Below are 20,255 nucleotides of genomic sequence, written 5' to 3'. Positions count from 1 at the left end.
TTAATGGAATCGCATTTTATAATAACTAAGAAATTAACTAACTTAGATTTTTATCAAGAAGAAAATATTGGTCATTTGCTTTTAGTAACTTTTTATGACAGTTATATTTTTTTAAATAAAATTTAAACTGTACTGACCTCTGGATTCAATGATGGAAAAAAAAATCTTATTGAATATTAGTGTTTGAAATTATGTTTTTGCACAATAGAAAGGCAATATTTTAATACCACTTTACTTTGGAAAATCGTCTATTCTTCAGATGAGTAAATTGATCAAGTGTTTGAAATTATTTTTATCAATGGTCGCGCATACAATGCTACACCAGGGGAATTCTATTTGAAAGACCTTGCATACAAAATACAGTGTGATGTAAAATCATCCAAAAGGTACCATAAACAGCACTAGAAAGTCAAGGAAATAACACCATTTTCAACCTCATATTTCAAAATTTTCTCAGTCTGTGGGAGGGGACACCCCTCCCAGGCCCACCCCAGTTACATATATATTTTCTTAATTCCATACTATATCATATACACATACACATATGCATTGCCACTCATAAGATGACCTATAAAACACATCAAATTGCAATTTTTATTACATGAACAAGATGCTGACCCAATCTTCAAACAAAAGTGCACAATTTTTCGCCTGTTGCGTTATTTTTATCAAAATCTTCCACCTATTTGTCAGCCCCCCCCAGGAAACCATGTTCTATATCCGCCCCTGAACAAAAAAGTTTTAATTTTTATTCAACGTCGTTTTGTTAATTCATACCAGGCAAAAGTTCATTTCCATTTTTAATGAGACAGACTATAATACATCTAGTTGTTTTCTTTCTGGTTTCAAAGCGTTAAGTACCGTGAACATATAATTGATAAAAATAGTCAACATAAATAGCTCCGCGCAGAGCAATAAAAGAAATGATTTTTAAATATCTATTGTTGTTTATGTTATAAGTTCAATCAGGGTCAGCTCGGCCCTAAAACGTACTCGACCCTCGTACTCGGCCCTCGAGTCAGCTCGGCCCTATTCCAACTCGGCACGGGTCAACGGTAATGTAACGATTCGCCACACTAACGATTCGCCACATAACGATTCGACACAGAGTAATAACGATTCGCCACAGTTAAATAACGATTCGCCACGTGTTCAAATACAAACTTTTTCACACCTGTTTTCAAATTGTTGATGGAAAACTTTTTTCCATTTTATATTTCATTCGTTAATTACATTAATTAATTACACTGAATAAAGCTTTTATTGAATAAAAAACACACGAAAACCAAATATTTAATTAACAAAATTACATAACACATTTTATAATTTCGTTATTGATATAAACTGGAAAAATATACTAATATACAAATATGGCCTTTTTAGCTGGTGAATATCATATTCACCAGCTAAAAAGCTAAAAAGTACATAACTGTTTTATTATATAAAAATAGCTTTTATATGGCTTATTAAATCTGCCATTGCCTACATACGACGGAAATCGACATTTTTCAGCTTGTCTAAATTTTCCACAAATTTGCCCTATCTTTTAAATGAGCGCATTATAGCAAGCTTATTGTTAGTGTGTTTTAAAATGTAATGACTGTAACTATATTTTATTGCCAAAATTACATTACTGTACACATTTTAGATAAGTTTTTTTATATAACTAACATATTTTATTACAAAATTTACATACATAAGCTTAATTGCCGCATTGTTTTGAAATCTGCTTACATTGTCAGATAATTAAAGGATTATTTTTGGCGTCAATTAAATATTTATACAATTTAAGGTGATTGGCTTGTTAAAATAAAAGGTGTGACAAATGTTTTAGATATGCGTTCTTTAATCAATTATCGTAAATCAATTTTCGTTTTTGCAATATTTTTTTTTAATTATTTGACATATATATAATATATGAAATATATTTTTATTTCTATGAATGATAATGATATTGTGATGTTCTTTGTTCCTTTATTTGCAGCTGTCTGTTCTCCGTAAGAATGTCATCAGTTAAAACTTTTTATGTTCTTCTTATTATTTTTTCTTTGCTTTTGTCATACATGTGACCACAGAATTATTCTATTTGTAAATATTGTATGTAACGAGATACTGTAAATGTATAAGTTACCGAAATAAACTATTTCTTCTCTTCTTCTTATATTAATTGACATTTATGTTTATGATTAATCAACATATATAATTACTTTCTTGTAAATGTACTCCCGTAATAATGTTACTTTGATAAATTGAAAATCCGCGATGGGGGCTTTAAGTTCATGTTACTTGTATTAAGAAACATTATTAAATTATTGTCATTGTCAAATTATTAAAACAAAAGGAAAAAATTTTGTTGATAACTAAAAAAAATCATTGTTAGATCTATAATCATACTGTGGCGAATCGTTATTTAACTGTGGCGAATCGTTATTACTCTGTTGCGAATCGTTATGTGGCGAATCGTTAGTGTGGCGAATCGTTACTAATTCGGGTCAACTCGGCCCATAATTATATATTAGGGCCTACTGGTAATGATTACTTTTGATATGTTTTCATCATAATTAACTTTCATGGTTTAACATTTTCACGCTAACAGACCCCTACTCAAGGATATTGAAAAGTTTTATTGATGAAAGTACCAATTTGTATGTGAATTTGTAGAGAAAGAAAGAATTTACAATTTATACGCATGTTTTGCTACTCCAGATTTTTTGTAAAAAATATCGTTAAAAAAGCATTGGTCGTATTAAAGAACAAACAGTATTAAATACAATTACATTTATTGTCACAAAAATTCAATCTAAAAACTCTATTTATTGATCAATATTTAACATATATTGTCTTGATATCTCTTCTTAACAAAGATAATTTCAAACAATACTTAAAGGTATAGGTATACTTTTTCAATCTCTGTTTGTAAGTGATCATATTTCTGAAAAACTTTATAGTAATTTTCTCCTTAAAATTTTTGTTAACTACTGTAAACAATTTAAACAATCTATATCCTAATATATGTTTTTAATAGAGGGCCGAGTTGACCTGTGCCGAGTTGGTATAGGGCCGAGTTGACCCTTTACCGTCCTAAACGTCCTTGGCCCGAATTGTCCGTAATTCTTTCATTTGACCCAAATTTCCACGTGACATTTTCCCGCCATACTTCCTATTAACATCTATTGTTTGGTCGAAATCCTCGTTTCATTATGCCAAGCATTGAAGATTGGATCAATAACCCTCTCGGAATTATTCAAACACTTTCTGGTAACCTTATCAAGATTACTGTTGTTAACATAATTTCAATTTGATCACATAAACACGTTTTTCACATAATTTCGCGACACTGCCTAATTTGATGCACAATCGCTGTAGCCTTAGCCACAGATATACATACACGCGACATATGATAACTACGAGAACGCGCTTTGCATTTATACTGAATTTAACTGTGTGACGTCACAAGTTGCTTCTCCAGTCTATTAAACTCCATGCCTTAGCATTTCCAAAAATGCTTGGAATCGCCGTTCAGCCATGGCCATGAATATAGAAATAATATTTCTCTGCCTTATCATTTTTTGTATGTGGTCAAAACATAAAACCAGCAAAAAATTTGATTTACTCTCGTCTCTACTATACCGTTCTTGTCAAAATATTTTGACGGCTCAGTTAGATTCTGCTGGGTCAGAATGTAGTACTCAGTATTGCCCATGAGAAAATATCACAATAACTTGACTCGTAGTACTATAAGTTAGACTACATGTGCTACTTAATAAGTATGTGCATTGATCAATCGACAAAAAAAATCAGCTTCTTCAGTTCTTGCATAATTATTTAACAACATATTTCGCAACTTGCTACTCATTAAAATTGAAGTCTGTGAATGGAATTTACGTTATATACTCCGTCGACTGCTTTGCGAAGTTTTTTTTCTGAAACAGACTATAATTGACCAGTGCTTTATGCAATAATAATGCAATAACAACACTCATAGTATTAAACTCGCCTGGAAAAAAGCATTTATAAAGTTTTTTTCTTTAAACTTAATTAGAAAACAAAATATTTTCTTTTTTACACTACATTAATCAGAAATGACATGTAGCAAAAAATATTGCAATTTGCTGTGTTTATCCTGCAAGAGACTAAAGAGTAAAGACTGGTTACAGTACTGAGTTTGTACATCGATAATGCCTTAATGGTATTTTTCAATTGAACGACAAAACATGGCGGTTGGGCGAGTCCATTTAAGCATCCCTCATTGCGTCCATTATGTTATCATTGAATTATTCGCATTGATTGGCTAAACGCAGGCGGTGTACAGGTAGAACTGATCAAATCTTGTCAGTTGTATATATTGCCGTCCCGGAACAGCGATAATTATCTCGATTAAGCATTTAAAATTTTAACTTACTAAACTAATGAATAGGCCAACATTTCATTGCATAAAAGTACACGTTATTTAAACATTATTTTGTTTGAATATTTTTATTTGGATTGAATTTGCTTGTAAAGCCACGAATGACATACTGCTGAAACATCTAAAATCTACTTTACATGTCATGTTTGATTTTAAAGATAAAATGCAAAGTTGTAAATGTCATTACATATTAATTGAAAAAGAAATAAGAAATGTTCTTATTTTCTTATATCTGGGTAAGTGAAAGACTGTTTGAATAAACATACAGTTATACAATAGACATAGTATTCCCCGCAGGTCCTTGCCCATTCCGGTGTAATCAGAAAATGTGTTTACACATTGAACACCACCGATAGACTGTTTTCACCATTTAAGTGAAAGTGGTAGTGCTTCTTTTTTGAAATCGGATGAAAAACTGTTAGAAATATTTTCATTTTACAGGGCATTTTTTGTCAAAATTGTGAAGGGGCCTGGGCCTGTGAAAAAAATCTCAATATGTCCTAAAATTGTGAAAAAAAAAGAAAACATATTACTTTGCATTTCACGACATTTTGAAACTGGAAATGGTTGATTATAATTTCTGACCAGTGTAAAATCTGCTTCAAGTCGGTACTTTAACCCAGTTAACATGCCCAAAAACCATTTTACTTGCTTAAAACTACTAACTTCTATGTTATTGCAATTGGTGTAAATCAAGTTTTACCGGAAGGTTAACAATGTCTTTCGAGGACAAAGTCCCAATATTTTGTGAAATCACTTTTGAAATTGTGAATTTCCCCCCCCCCCCCAGCTTTGTGAAAAAAAGTGCAATTTTGAATTGTGAAGGGGCCTTATATCGGCCCCTGTTATAGAAGGAAAAAAAGCCCTGTTTCAAATAAATTTCTGTCATTGATATGAAAGTCCAAAGTACAATGTACTTCTTCTTTATTGTACCCCATATTTACCAGCTGATTACTTCATGTTCTGACAAGTGAAGGTCGTCTGCTGATACTGTAGTGACGTCATATTCTGTTGGAAAAAATTCTAGTGAAGCCAAAAAAGGCCACCAATTTACATACCACAGTATCATAGTGCTCTCCGTTTAAGCTCCCATTCAAAATATTGCTGACTGATCATAGATGTTTCTAATTTAAATCATTGATTGAATGACATGTGTATATTGAAGTCAAGATGCAACAGTAAAACACAATTTAATAAAATAGTTAATGTAAGATCTTTTTATAGTAAAATTTATGGAATTTCGGGAAATAATAAGTACAATGGTACCATAGGGGACCATCCTACATGAATTTTTGTAAATTTGTTTATTCATATACCGTAGATCGACATGTAGTTCTGGCTCAATAAATGACTACGAGCGTGTTGCAGCGTGTCAGATTCCTGGCACAATTATTGGTAGACTTTCCCTACGGGTCTATCTTAAGCAGTTAAAGAGTTCACACATGTCATAGTGTAGACCTTTGTAAACCTGTTTATATTAAAAGGCAAAATCAGACAAGTAACCAATATATTACATTATGTTTTATTTGCAAGCTGTTTATTAAGTGTGCGTTTTCTCAGGGACACTGTCATAGGATAAGCTACCAGATATAAGCACAGGGTCATTGATCTACCAAATCTGCTGCTAGATATCAGCCGCAATCCCCCACAAAAATAATATTATGTTCCCCCCCCCCCCCCACCCCCACAAAATAATAGTATGTTTCCCCCCCCCCCCCCCCCCCCCCCCCCCTTAACAGACTTACAGAACATAAAACCTCCAATGGAAAAAATGCTGATTTTGACAAGTAAAATCAATCTGTCATGGTGTTTTTGTCAGCGTATTATTGTAAAACTTTTATGTCTGCACCGTTTCCGTTTCACATGGTTCCACCATTGTATGGATGCACTAGGAAGCCTTTCGTCCCCAAAATGTTTCACAATAGCAAGTCATATTGAAAACTCACTGATATTTAAGTGGTAGTTTATTGATATTTGATCAAAACAGAAATGAAAAAAATTCCCCCATACACTGAAATTCCTCCTGCTGAGGGTAGCAACTAGTGTTGTCCCGATTGTCTCTGAAAATCGATAACTAATCGGACCACCCCAAAATCGGCAACAATCGATAGTCCTTTTTAAAAATGGATTATCTTAATGTTCTACCACCGCGCTGAATTGCCTAGGGCTTAACTTTTTACATGCAGTCAAAAAGAAGTTTCCCGACCGAGTAGTGTGTAATAACATAGCATTATAAAGTTATATATCTACAGAAGTTAAATTAGTGATCTAGAATACTACTCATTAATATTTTGACATGTTGACTAGTACTAATATTGACTGCCAAAAAGTTGTATTTTACAAAAATTGACTGTCACAAAAAAGTATTAGTATTTGTGTTGTTTGTTTTGAATTCAAAGAGCAAATCATACTTTAACCTTGGAGACAAGAGTTTATTTATTCTCAAAATGTGGTCACTGCTGTATAAAAATACATACAAGGATTAGTACCTTAAAAGAAAAAGGGCCATAATAAATGCGAAACTCGATTATACTATCGGAAGACAATCGATTGTGGTGGTCCGATTATCGATAGTGATTTTTGAGTCCGATACCCAACACTAGTAGCAACCCCCTTCCACTATATTGGATTGAGGGCCCTGAAGCACCTGACATTTCCTTTTTGTTTAGTTAGGCAAGTCAAAAGGCTGTAAAATATGGAGAAAAAAATCACCTGTAAATCAATGCAGTTTCACAGTAGTGTAGTTTTTGCACTCAAATATTATTTTTCTTACCTTTTCTGCCATGCTATTAAAAAAAATAAAATATTTTAGGTAATATTTAAACAACTACATGTATGTTTATTTCAGATAAGGCACAAGATGGTGACAGCCTGCCAGTCAGAAAGTATTTCAATGAAAAACTTGCTAACAAAAGTGCATTAACATGGGTTTGTATTTATTTTATAATGATTATTTTTGAGAAAATATAATTTATGAAATGGATGTATAATGAAACATTTTCGTTGTTGAAATTTGCTTTTTCTGTACGAAATCTGCTGTGGTCATAGTATTATTTTTACAATAGCTTTAGCTCTTACATTTGGTTTGCTATTGCTGATCACGGTCATGCAACTACATAGTTAGGTAAACAAGCAGACGCTTGTTTTGGTTGAGTCTATTATGTTTTGTTTAGGGGGCGAGTTGTCATACACAAATTTACAATTTATATGCATTTAATTTTTTTCCAATGATTGTTATTATCTTAAATGCTTCTGGGATTGTTGTTTTATCAATTCATTTGTAAATAAGATTGTTATATGTGATTGTCTATTAACGGAATAATTTTAATGAACACGAAATTAGTTCACACCTTTATGTGTATTGATAACTTGATGGTTTAAGCCAATGAAAACACATCAATATTATTACAATCAGGCAGAAAAAAAGTTTGCAAAGAGTAAATCAATAATCTTTATGTAGCAAACAAACTTTGAATTGCAAGTATTTTTTCATATCTTTTCGGCAGGATAAACTGTCCGAGGAGGGCCAGGCATTTTCGTATCGTAAAATGGCTGCCATTTACAGTATCAAGAGATTATCCCAAGCACCACCGCAACTTAGCGGGGGAATTATAAATATAGCTAACCTCGGCGTGTCGCGTATGATGGAAAATACCTTTTTCATATTTTATTGTAATGAATATTTACAAACTGTGTCTTTCGTTTTTTTTTATCAATACATAACCAATCATGATGTTAATATGAATAAATAATCATATCTCAAATCTGTGACTATGACTTACAATGAAATTCTACCTTTAGTGTATTAAAAAGGTTTTTAATTTCCTGTAATTTTATTCTGTGATTATGCTTCAAGGCAGTCAATTGACCGTGAATTTTCTTTTTCATATTTTGATTTCCTTGAAATCATTTTTCTCATCTCAGGGCATTTTTTGTCAAAATTGTGAAGGGGCCTGGACCTGTTCATTTTGTGAAAAAAGCGCGATTTGTCATAAAATTACATGTGCTTAAATCATTTCACTTGATTAAAACTATTTCTGTGTTCTTGAAATTGGCGTAAATCATGTTTAACTGGAAGGTAAACAATGTATTTCAAAGACAAATTCCCAATATTTTGTGAAATTTCTTTTGAAATTGTGAATTTTTTTTCCCGCCACTTTGTGAAAAAAAAGTGCAATTTTGAATTGTGAAGGGGCCTTATATCGGCCCCTGTTATAGAAGGAAAAAAAGCCCTGCATCTGAAGGCATGCATCTTTAATATGATGATACATTAATTACATTCCATGAAAATGTTTAAAGATATAAAATATCTCATGACATGTTTGTTCATTTTCATTACACCTTTAATGCAGCAAACATTAAAAGTAGACACAAAAAGTAGTATGCAATCGTACCTATATTACATACGAATGTATGTAATATTTTTCTTGTTTATATAATACTTAACAATGTGAGAATTTTCAATTTGACACTGTTATTAAAATCATTAAAACTTTGGACTGTTCTAAATTCAAAGCTGAGAACAAATTACGCAAATTTAATATGTATTTGAATGTTTCAGGTACCAAGCTTGAATGATACCAGTATGCACGATCTGAAAGCAAACTCGCTGGTGCGATATCGTTGTCTGATACAAGATATGTATGATCCTGAATTTTACCTTGGCAAGTATGAGGTGAAAGATACTGTCACGGGCAACACATTTCTGAGGAGTGGTAAATACAAGGATGTGGCTGAATGTGGGGTAAGACTTTTATTATCCCCCGCCGATGGAATCGGGAGGGGGATATAGTTTTGGCGTTGTCCGTCCGTCCTTCCGTCCGTCCGTCCGAATTTCGTTTCCGGAGTATTTCTCTGCAACTTATGGCTGGAATTCAACGAAACTTTATGGGAATGTTGATCAGCATGTGAAGTTGTGCACCTGGGTATTTTCGTCTGGATATTTTTAGTATTTTTAGAGTTATTGCCCTTGACTCAGTAAAATTTTGTCTGAATTTCGTTTCCGGAGTAGTTCTCTGCAACTAATGGCTGGAATTCAACGAAACTTTATGGGAATGTTGATCAGCATGTGAAGTTGTGCATCTGGGTATTTTCGTCTGGATATTTTTAGTATTTTTAGAGTTATTGCCCTTGACTTAGTAAAATTTTGTAATTTTCAACTTGTGTCGCATGTAACTCAAAAAGTATTTGACCTAGAGTCATGAAACTTTACAGGAATGTTGATCAGTATGTGTAGTTGTGCACCTGGGTATTTTCGTCTGGATATTTTTAGTATTTTTAGAGTTATTGCCCTTGACTAAGTAAAATTTTGTAATTTTCAATCACAATCATCAGTCACACGGTGCCAGAAAAGGAGTTTCAAAAATGCAAAATTAAAAAATCTTGTCTGACAGTACAAGGCCTAGAGCTTTGTAATTTGTTATATGATATCACCTAAAGGTCCTCCACCAAAGTTTTTCAAATTTTAGCCCTGGGGTCAAAATTGGCCCCACTCCAGGGGGTCATAGATTTTCCTTCTTCTTGTTTGAAGGTACAAGGCTTCAAGGTCAAAGAATATTACAGTTTATGCCATGATTAATATATAAATAAAGCCTTATGTCTTCAGTTGTTGTGTTAATAATAACCAGTGCTCGGCGGGGGATATAAATTCAACGAATTTGCTTGTTTATAATTATATTATTTAAAATATTTTCATTTAATCAGAAATGTATCAAACAGGTTATATAGACTGGCACTTTTTTCATCCTTATTTACTAGAGTGAAAAACTTTGTTTTTTGGAAAAGATTCAATGAAAATTGTTATGTCAAATGTTTTACATTTTCTCGACATGTTTTTCTAAGCATGAAAGATATAAATGTAGAAAATTGCATGTTTTTTTGGTGATTGATAGAGAAAAATAAAGCTATCCAGAAAGAAACAAGAAGAAAATTTTTACTTTTACAATAAAGAAATATAATTATACTCTATTTGATTTTTAAGATCTTGACTGGTTGTAAAAATTATGTAGGAAATAAGGTCTGCCATATGAATGTCATTATTTTATGTACTAACATAAAAAAACTTATCTTTGAAGCAGTAATGGACTTTATTCAGTGTATAAATATTTTATAATTTTGCTAGCATGTTGATTAATCATCATGGACATCACTTGAGGAATAGTAAGGGTTTGTTGTCTCCAACCCACTAACTTGCCTCTAACTACTGTAGGTTTGTGCCACGCTAGTGTCTTCCTTAGATTTTTATTCCCCGCCAAAAAATTTCGGCGGAGGATATAGAAATAGTCTCCGTCCGTCCGACCTTCCGTCCGTCTGTCCGTCCTTCCGTCCGACATTTTTGTCCGGAGCATATCTCTAAAAGTGTTTGAGTTATCAACTTGAAACTTCATAGGTGGATAGACCTCATTGAGGAGGAGTGCAGTGCACAAGAATGATAACTCTACCTTGCATGATTTTTGAGTTATTGCCCTTTGTTATTTTTCAAAATTGATTTTTGTCCAGAGCATAACTCCAAAAGCCTATGAGATATTAACATGAAACTTCATAGGTGCATAGATCTCACTCAGGAGATGTGCAGTGCACAAGAATGATAACTCTACCTTTCATAATTTTTGAGTTATTGCCCTTTGTTATTTTTCATACCTAATTTTTCACCTGAGTGGAGCATAACTCAAAAAGTGTTTGAGATATCAACATGAAATGTCATAGGTGGATAGATCTTATTGAGGAGGAATGTTGTGCGCAAGAATGATAACTCTTCCCTATACAATTTTTGAGTTATTGCCCTTTGTTTTTTTTCATGCTATTTTGTCCAGAGCTTATCTGAAAAAGTATTTGAGGTATCAACTTGAAACTTCAAAAGGTGGATGGATCTCATTGAGGAGGAGTGCAGTGCTTAAGAATGATAACTCTACCCTGCATTATTTTTGAGTTATTGCCCTTTTTTTTTTTCAAAATTAATTTTTGTCCAGAGCATAACTCAAAAAGCCTTTGAGATATCAAAATGAAACTTCATAGGTGCATAGATCTCACTCAGGAGGTGTGCACTGCACAAAAATGATAACTCTACCTTTTATAATTGTTGTGTTATTGCCCTTTGTTCTTTTTCATACTTAATTTTTCAATTCAATTTTTTTCTCAAAAAGTATTTGAGGTATCAACTTGAAACCTCATAGGTGGATAGATTTTACTGAGGAGGGATGCAGCACACAAGAATGATAACCTACCCTGCATTATTTTTCAGTAATTGCCCTTTGTTATTTTCAGCCGTCAGTATTCACATAGGTTTCAAAGCTGTAATCACTATAGCCATCAGTTTTCATTACCAAAAGACCTCTTAAAATGGAATTATTCCGCTCTACTACATATACATTCTTCCAATGAGCAAACACATTCGGCGGGGGATGGGCATGTTGACATGGCTCTTGTACATGTTAGAAAACTATCCAGCTAGCTTATGGAACGTCAGTGGTTCTACTCAGGTACCTGTTTGTGCCTAAAATAATGTACAGAGGGGCACCTGAGGTCTTCCTCCACCAGAAAAGCTGGAAAGTCACCATATGACCTATACTGTATTGGTGTGACATTAAACACGATTTAAAAAGAAAGAAAAAGAAATCAATCTTCATTGCTTGTGATTTTGTCAAAGTGTTTTAGAAAACTCAATTTTTAAGATGCTTGATAAAAATCCAAGTATCCTTGTTTCTGTTATTATCAGTACAGTTAGTTCTTTTCTTTTGTTATAACATATATAACTTTAAATTATAAAGTTTTTACAGATGATTAAAATTAATTTCTTAGTTTTTCTTTCAGCCCAATCAGACAATAGATGTGGACTCTAGAAACAATGTTACTATGGATAGAATGACACTGTATTGTGTACCAGTGCCTGGTGAATCTGAATGGGTTAAAAAAGTATCCTTTTATTTTAGTACAGTACAATGTACATGTTACACACTCGTGACCTGCACATGTTACCTGTATAGAGTCAGACTAGTCTGTATAACCAGTCTTTACTATATATATTTATATAATACTGTTGTTGAAATCCATAAAAACTGCTCTTAAACTTTTTCAATTTCAAAGCAGGGCTTGTCCATTTTACAAATTTTGAAGTAGTAGGACTGCATAAGAAAAGCTTGATAAACCATTAAAACCTTAACAGTACATGATAAGATTTTACAGTCGTTTACCTATGCTTCTATATTTCAGTATTAATCAGTATTTTTCCTTTCCTTTTGACTATTTGTAATTTAAGTGTGTGTGCAGTATACATAAAAGTTCCAACAGGTGCGAACAGACCATAGAAATAGGAAAACTTTGGCCATTAGATTAGGCATGGTAGTAATTATAGGAACAAATATAAACTGCTTCTTACTGTTTGTCCTTTAAATTGAGAATGGTTGTAAATGAAATTTAACATTTGTTAAATGTTAAATCATAATTTCTTTATTAAAATAATAGAGTGCTATTAAACTAGTACTGTTGTTAGTTAAGGAAGATATAAATGGAAATTTCTTTCAGTTACAGTATGGTAAACAAATAGATACACTTATAATCCTTCACTGCCGAAAAGTCATTCGCAGATATGAGTAAGGTTAAAACACAATGTTATCCCTCAACGTCTTCAACCAGGGCAAGGGGTAAAAGAAATCTCGAGGATGAATCTGAGGTGACAGACGAACCTATGGAAAGTCAGAGTGTGGAGACCGGAAATAAAAGTGGAGATGTTACCATGGAAACTGATGATGCAAAATCTAAACGTCAACAAACTACAAAAAGAGGTGGTGAATCTTTGTACAAAGAACTTTAATTACTAGAAATAAATTGGCAGCCTGTCTGTTTCGAAAGAAAAAGTAGAGCTATTATGGTACTGCTTCATCATCGTTTAGCAAAAACTTTAATGTAGCCTATTACCCCAGTATTCAAACATTTTAAAAGTTCTCAATGCCTACTTATCATGACAAGGTACAGTTGTAAGACAAAGAACATTATTCTAAAAGCAATATTTTTGGAGTTATAATGCCCCTTTTAAACTTAGTATTTTTAACAGATGAGCATTAAGACCGCATGCAGTGCTCTTGTTATCAAAGCTGGTCTATTCCACAAGGATAAAGTAAGGCTACTTTACATGTCTTTGCAGTTTTACAAAACATATTTGCTGACAATTTGAAGTTCCTTTCAATGGCAATATACAGTTTGAAATCAAAGCAGAACTAGTCCATTTTGTAAACTTAAGTTAAAGCATGATTTATGTTAACTTGATTGTGGAAAAGATTTTGATCTTGTTTGATCCAGTTAAGTCCACTTCCTGGACAACTGGTAGTGATACCATGTTCAGTAAAACATGATTATGACCTTAAGTTATCTTGGTTGAAAGGCAAGCATAGTTACTTGAGAAATTCCTGTTCATAGTTTACCTTTTCAGTCAATTGTTGTGATAAATCACTTCATTTTCAGTCGTTTTGAATCTTGTAAGATTTTCAATTTTTTTTTTTTTATAACAGTTGAAGGTGCAAATGATAAACCGGATCTCAACTTTCCACTTCCTGGAGAAAAAGGACCAGCATGTTTAGTAAAGGTAACTTCAGGGCAGTTTCTTTATGATCTATGAACTGTATATCTGTATTTCTTTGCCAATACTTATACATTTTTACAGAGAATATAAACCAGTCAAATCATCATTTTGCTATTGTTAACTCCTACAGGATCAGCTCTTTTTTGAACGTTTTACCTTGTCTGTATGTGTTTTTTTAATTGATTGACTAACTGATAGATTGACTGAATGTTTGATTGCAAAGATTTATATCATATTTCCAGGTATACGATGATATTGACAAGTTTAAAGTAAATGACGTGGTCGAATTTGTTGGTGTGCTGTCGGTCGACCCTTCCTTGGCAAGATTTGATAACACGTAAGTCTGTAAAGGTTTGCAGAAAGAGAGTGATGATGAGATCATATGTTGCCACCTTAGTGCAGTAATTGGTAAACTCCTGTTAGATTATATAAGAGGTTAACTCATTACTGCGCTAAGATGACGGATTCTCTCAAAAACTATTGGTTTTTTTTAGCTCACCTGTCACAAAGTGACAGGGTGAGCTTTTGTGATCGCTTTTCGTCCGGCGTCCGTCCGTCCGTAAACTTTTACTTTAAATGACATCTCCTCATAAACCACTAAGCCAATTTCATCCAAACTTCACAGGAATGTTCCTTTGGTGGTCACCTTTAAAAATTGTTCAAAGAATTTAATTCCATGCAGAACTCTGGTTGCCATGGCAACCGAAAGAAAAACTTTAAATATCTTCTTTAAAAAAACCATAAGAGCTAGAGCTAAGATATTTGGCATGAAACATCTTCTAGTGAGTGTCTACCAAGTTTGTTCAAATAAAAGCCCTGGGGTCAAAATTGGCCCCTCCCTGGGGGGTCATTGATTTTCCCTATATGCATATAGTAAAAACTTAAAAAATCTTCTTTTAAAGAACTCAAAGAGCTATGGCTAAGATATTGAGCATCAAACATGTTCTTATAGGTGTCTACCAAGTTTGTTCAAATAAAAGCCCTGGGGGTTAAAATTGGCCCCGCCCCAGGGGGGGTCATTGATTTTCCCTATATGCATATAGTAAAAACTTAAAAAAGCTTCTTTTAAGGTATTAGGACCCTAATGGGCACTATCAGGAACTAAAAAATTGACATCATAGGTCAGATGTATACCTTAAAGTACACCTGTATGCAAAATTTAAACAAAGTTTACCGTACGGAAATCAAGTTATGGCCACTTTTCTGAACTCAAGCTAGGATGTTATGAGGGCCCTTTTTTAGAAATGAGGAACCTTTAAATAATCTGCAATAACATTCTAATGAAAAATGTTTTCCCATGAATTTTTGGTAAGAAACAAATAGTACCATTCAGCTAACAATCCACATAAGCAAAATTATGGTTTCTACTTAAAATTTATGAAATCTGTATAAAAATGTTACCCTACCCCACCCATTTTTACCACATGTCTGACCATTTTTCTACTTAGGGAGCCTAATTAAAAAAAATCTTAAAATTTACCCAAATGAGTGCCTGTTTTCAAAGTTTCCCTAAATTTTTAAAAAAGTATATTGGTTGATCTTGTAAAATATGAAATACTTTTACCGTCTAGTTTTGATTATATTACACTTTGAAAATATCAGGTACCATATTTATTACTAGATTTAGCATAATTTAGCCAATAAATACCTATATAAATTAAAAATTAAAAATTAAACACTTTTTTCTTTCCATATGGGACATGAGAGATACATAAATAATGTTAAAAGAAAAAAAGAAAGAAAAAAAAAGTTGACCCTTCTGGGGATTGAACCCATGGCCCTCATTTTCAATGTAGTTAACAGTAATTCTAGCCTATTTGAATACTCTTCAAAGCGGAGGTAATGCATTAGGGTGCTAATACCTTAAAGAACTCAAAGAGCTATGGCTAAGATATTTAGCATGAAACCTGTTCTAATAGGTGTCTACCAAGTTTGTTCAAATAAAAGCCCTGGGGTCAAAATTGGCACCGCCCCAGGGGGGGGGTCATTGATTTTCCTTATGTGTGTATAGCAAAAACTTAAAAATTCTTCTTTGAAAAAACCAAAATAGCTTGAGTTAAGATATTAAGCATGAAACATCTTTAAGTGAGTGTCTACAAAGTTTGTTCAAATAAAAGACCTGGGGTCAAAATTGGGCCCGCCCCGGGGGTCATTGATTTTAACTATACAGTCGAAACTGTACTAACGGTCACCTCTTATCGGCGGTCACCTGACCTTAACGGCCATTTTGTGACGCTCCCGACGAAAACCACTCTATTTTATACATCTGTTCAAAGGTCACCTGCTGTCCGCGGTCAACGGTCACCTAAAATGCTTCCCAAATCTTAAAGTCGGTCATCTTAAGCGGTCAGCCAGGTGAAACGGCCAGGCAATCTTCTGTGGTCAGCCAGGTGAAACGGCCAGGCAATCTTCTGCCATTTATTTTTAAAGATGACACGTGTCACGGATTAACAAAAGCTACTTGTCAGGTGCTAGATATTAACACAAACCACAACATTTCAAGAAGTTTGCATAATTGCTCATCCGTGTCGTAATTACAAACGTTTGGAACGTCTCAACGCACTTGCAATTCGTTCTTTTGAGTGACTGTACGCTAGTTTTTTAGCTCACCTTGCACAAAGTGCAGGTGAGCTTTTAGGATGGCCAACCAAATGGCGTCCGTCATCAGTCGTCCGTCCACATTTTAAATATTCTAAGGACATCTTCTATGATACTGCAAGGCCAATGTTAATGAAACTTGGCAGGAATACTCTTTGTATGAAGCTCTATCAAGATTGTTCAAAGAATTCCATTTCATGCAGAACTCTGGTTGCCATGGCAACCAAAAGAAAAATCTTTAAATATCTTCTTTTAAAGAACCATAAGAGCTAGAGCTTAGATATTTGGCATGAAACATCTTCTAATGAGTGTCTACCAAGTTTGTTCAAATAAAAGCCCTAGGGTCAAAATTGGCCCCGCCCCAGGGGGTCATTGATTTTCCCTATATGCATATAGTAAAAACTTAAAAAATCTTCTTTTAAAGAACCCAAAGGGCTAGAGCTAAGATATTTGGCATGAAACATCTTCTAGTGAGTGTCTACCAAGTTTGTTCAAATAAAAGCCCTGGGGTCAAAATTGGCCCCGGCCCGGGGGGTCATTTATTTTCCCTATATGCATATAGTAAAAACTTAAAAAATCTTCTTTTACAGAACTGTAAAAGCTAGAGCTTAGATATTTGGCATGAAACATCTTCTAGTGAATGTCTGCCAAGTTTGTTCAAATAAAAGCCCTGGGGTCAAAATTGGCCCGGCCCCAGGGGGTCATTGATTTTCCCTATATGCATATAGTAAAAACTTAAAAAAATCTTCTTTTAAAGAACCCAAAGAGCTAGAGCTAAGATATTTAGCATGAAACATCTTCTAATGAGTGTTTACCAAGTTTGTTCAAATAAAAGCCCTGAGGTTAAAATTGGCCCTGCCCCAGGGGGTCATTGATTTTCCCTATATGCATATAGTAAAAACTTAAAAAATATTCTTTTAAAGAACCCAAAGAGCTAGAGCTTAGATATTTGACAGGAAAATATCTTCTAGTGAGTGTCTACCAAGTTTGTTCAAATAAAAGCCCTGGAGTCAAAATTGGCCCCGTCCCAGGGGGTCATAGATTTTCCCTATATGCATATAGTAAAAACTTAAAAAATCTTCTTTTAAAGAACCCAAAGAGCTAGAGCTAAGATATTTAGCATGAAACATCTTCTAATGAGTGTCTACCAAGTTTGTTCAAATAAAAGCCCTGGGGTCAAAATTGGCCCCGCCCCAGGGGGTCATTGATTTTCCCTTTATGCATATAGTAAAAACTTAAAAAATCTTCTTTTAAAGAACTCAAAGAGCTAGAGCTAAGATATTTAGCATGAAACATGTTCTAATGGGTGTCTACCAAGTATGTTCAAATAAAAGCCCTGGGGTCAAAACTGGCCCCGCCCCGGGGGTCATTGATTTTCCTTATATGTGTATAGCAAAAACTTAAAAATTTAAAAATCTTCTTTGAAAAAACCCAAATAGCTTGAGTTTAGATATTATACATGAAACATCTTTAAGTAAATATCTACAAAGTTTGTTCAAATAAAAGCCCGGGGGTCAAAACTGGCCCTGCCCCAGGGGTGTCATTGTTTTTAACTATATGTGTATAGTAAAAACTTAAAAATCTTCTTTTAAAAAACCCAATGAGCTAGAACTTAGATGTTTAGCATGAAACATCTTCTTATGGGTGTCTACCAAGTCTGTTCAAATAAAAGCCCTTGGGTAAAAATTGGCGCCGGGGGGGGGGGGGGGCTATATACAGGTGAGCGACCTCAGGGCCATCATGGCCCTCTTGTTTTATTTTTCAATTTACCGATTTTAAGAAAAAAATGCATTGTCAATGGCAGAAAGAAATTTCAGTTTATCCCGATTCAGATAAATTTTGTGCGTACATGGTACCTACCAAAGAAATGAAAATGAATTACATCGCCGATTGTCTAAATTCCTCAGTAATAAATTCATAAAATCACTTGCTCCATGTGTGAAAATAAAATTGCATAAATATAATGAGGTCACTGTTAAATCACACCCATTAAGTTTACACACTAGATGACCTCTAAGAGGTAACTAGCGGTCTCTTCAAAGGAATCTTTGATGTTTACAAACCTGTAGCCCTGCTGTTCAATCCGAAACATCAAAGGAAGTGCCGACACTTAGATGACATGTACACAATATTCTATTGATCAAAAGTTAGAAAAAGAAACTGTCATACTTTTTTTGTGAAAAAAATATTACGCATTTTAAATTATTGTGCAAGAAGATATTTTTATGGGATAAATAGTTTCAATTATTGACATAATAAATCGTGAGTGCATTTGTTTATGTGTTACATTCATGTAAAGCTTTATATGTTGGAAGGATTGTGTACATGTTAAACCATTAAAAGCATACGTTTGTAAATGGTTAAAAACTGATTATGATGATGATGAATCAGACTGGTTTATTTATACTTAAATCAGATTTATTTTACAAAGAAATGAATAATTATACCCCCGCACAACAAAGTTGTAAGGGGGGTATACTGGAATCAGCTTGTTCGTCCGGCTGTCCGGCCGTCCGTCGGTTTTTTCTTGTCCGCCCAATAACTTAAGATTCCTTTGACCCACAGTTTTCATATTTGGAATGGAGGTTAGTCATGATTAGTAGATGACCCCTATTGATTTTGAGGTCACCAGGTCAAAGGTCAAGGTCACAGTGGCCTTGACTTTAAAAAGCTTGTCCGCCCAATAACTTAAGATTCCTTTGACCTACAGTCGTCATATTTGGCGTGGAGGTTAGTCATGATTAGTAAATGACCCCTATTGATTTTGAGGTCACCAGGTCAAAGGTCACAGGGGCCTTGACTTCAAAAAGCTTGTCCTCCCAATAACACAAGATTCCTTTGACCCACAGTCTTCATATTTGGCATGGAGATAAGTCATGATTAGTAGATGACCCCTATTGATTTTGAGGTCACCAGGTCAAAGGTCAAGGTCACAGGGGCCTTGACTTTAAAAAGCTTGTCCGCCCAATAACTTAAGATTCCTTTGACCTACAGTCGTCATATTTGGCGTGGAGGTTAGTCATGATTAGTAAATGACCCCTATTGATTTTGAGGTCACCAGGTCAAAGGTCAAGGTCACAGGGGCCTTGACTTCAAAAAGCTTGTCCTCCCAATAACACAAGATTCCTTTGACCCACAGTCTTCATATTTGGCATGGAGATAAGTCATGATTAGTAGATGACCCCTATTGATTTTGAGGTCACCAGGTCAAAGGTCAAGGTCACAGGGGCCTTGACTTCAAAAAGCTTGTCTGCCCAATAACTTAAGATTCCTTTGACCCATAGTCTTCATATTTGGCATTGAGGTTAGTCATGATTAGTAGATGACCCCTATTGATTTTGAGGTCACCAGGTCAAAGGTCAAGGTCACAGGGGCCTTGACTTCAAAAAGCTTGTCCGACCAATTACTTAAGATTCCTTTGACCCACAGTCTTCATATTTGGCATTGAGGTTAGTCATGATTAGTAGATGACCCCAATTGATTTTGAGGTCAAAGGTCAAGGTCACAGGGGCCTTGACTTCAAAAAGCTTGTCTGCCCAATAACTTAAGATTCCTTTGACCGACAGTCTTCATATTTGGCATGGAGGCTAGTCATGATAAGTAGATGACCCCTATTGATTTTGAGGTCACCAGGTCAAAGGTCAAGGTCACAGGGGCCTTGACTTCAAAAAGCTT

The 20,255-nt window shown here is 34.2% G+C and overlaps 1 protein-coding gene across 1 annotated transcript in view; it reads left to right on the top strand.

Annotated features, from left to right (window-relative positions):
- Positions 1-3,101: 3,101 nt before the first annotated feature.
- LOC132750978 (mini-chromosome maintenance complex-binding protein-like) overlaps positions 3,102-20,255 on the top strand; it is a gene marked incomplete at its 3' end in the record, with an annotated part of 31,253 nt that continues 14,099 nt past the window's right edge. The window contains 7 exon segments of the mRNA XM_060741070.1: positions 3,102-3,258; positions 7,257-7,336; positions 8,970-9,152; positions 12,218-12,319; positions 12,981-13,188; positions 13,912-13,985; positions 14,225-14,319. Coding sequence (XP_060597053.1) covers positions 3,201-3,258; positions 7,257-7,336; positions 8,970-9,152; positions 12,218-12,319; positions 12,981-13,188; positions 13,912-13,985; positions 14,225-14,319 — 800 coding nt within the window.

The sequence above is a fragment of the Ruditapes philippinarum genome, unplaced genomic scaffold (genome assembly GCF_026571515.1).
Source record: "Ruditapes philippinarum isolate M1 unplaced genomic scaffold, ASM2657151v2 ctg997_1_1_1_1, whole genome shotgun sequence".
Lineage (NCBI taxonomy): Eukaryota > Metazoa > Mollusca > Bivalvia > Venerida > Veneridae > Ruditapes > Ruditapes philippinarum.
This window is presented reverse-complemented; position numbering and strand designations above follow the sequence as displayed.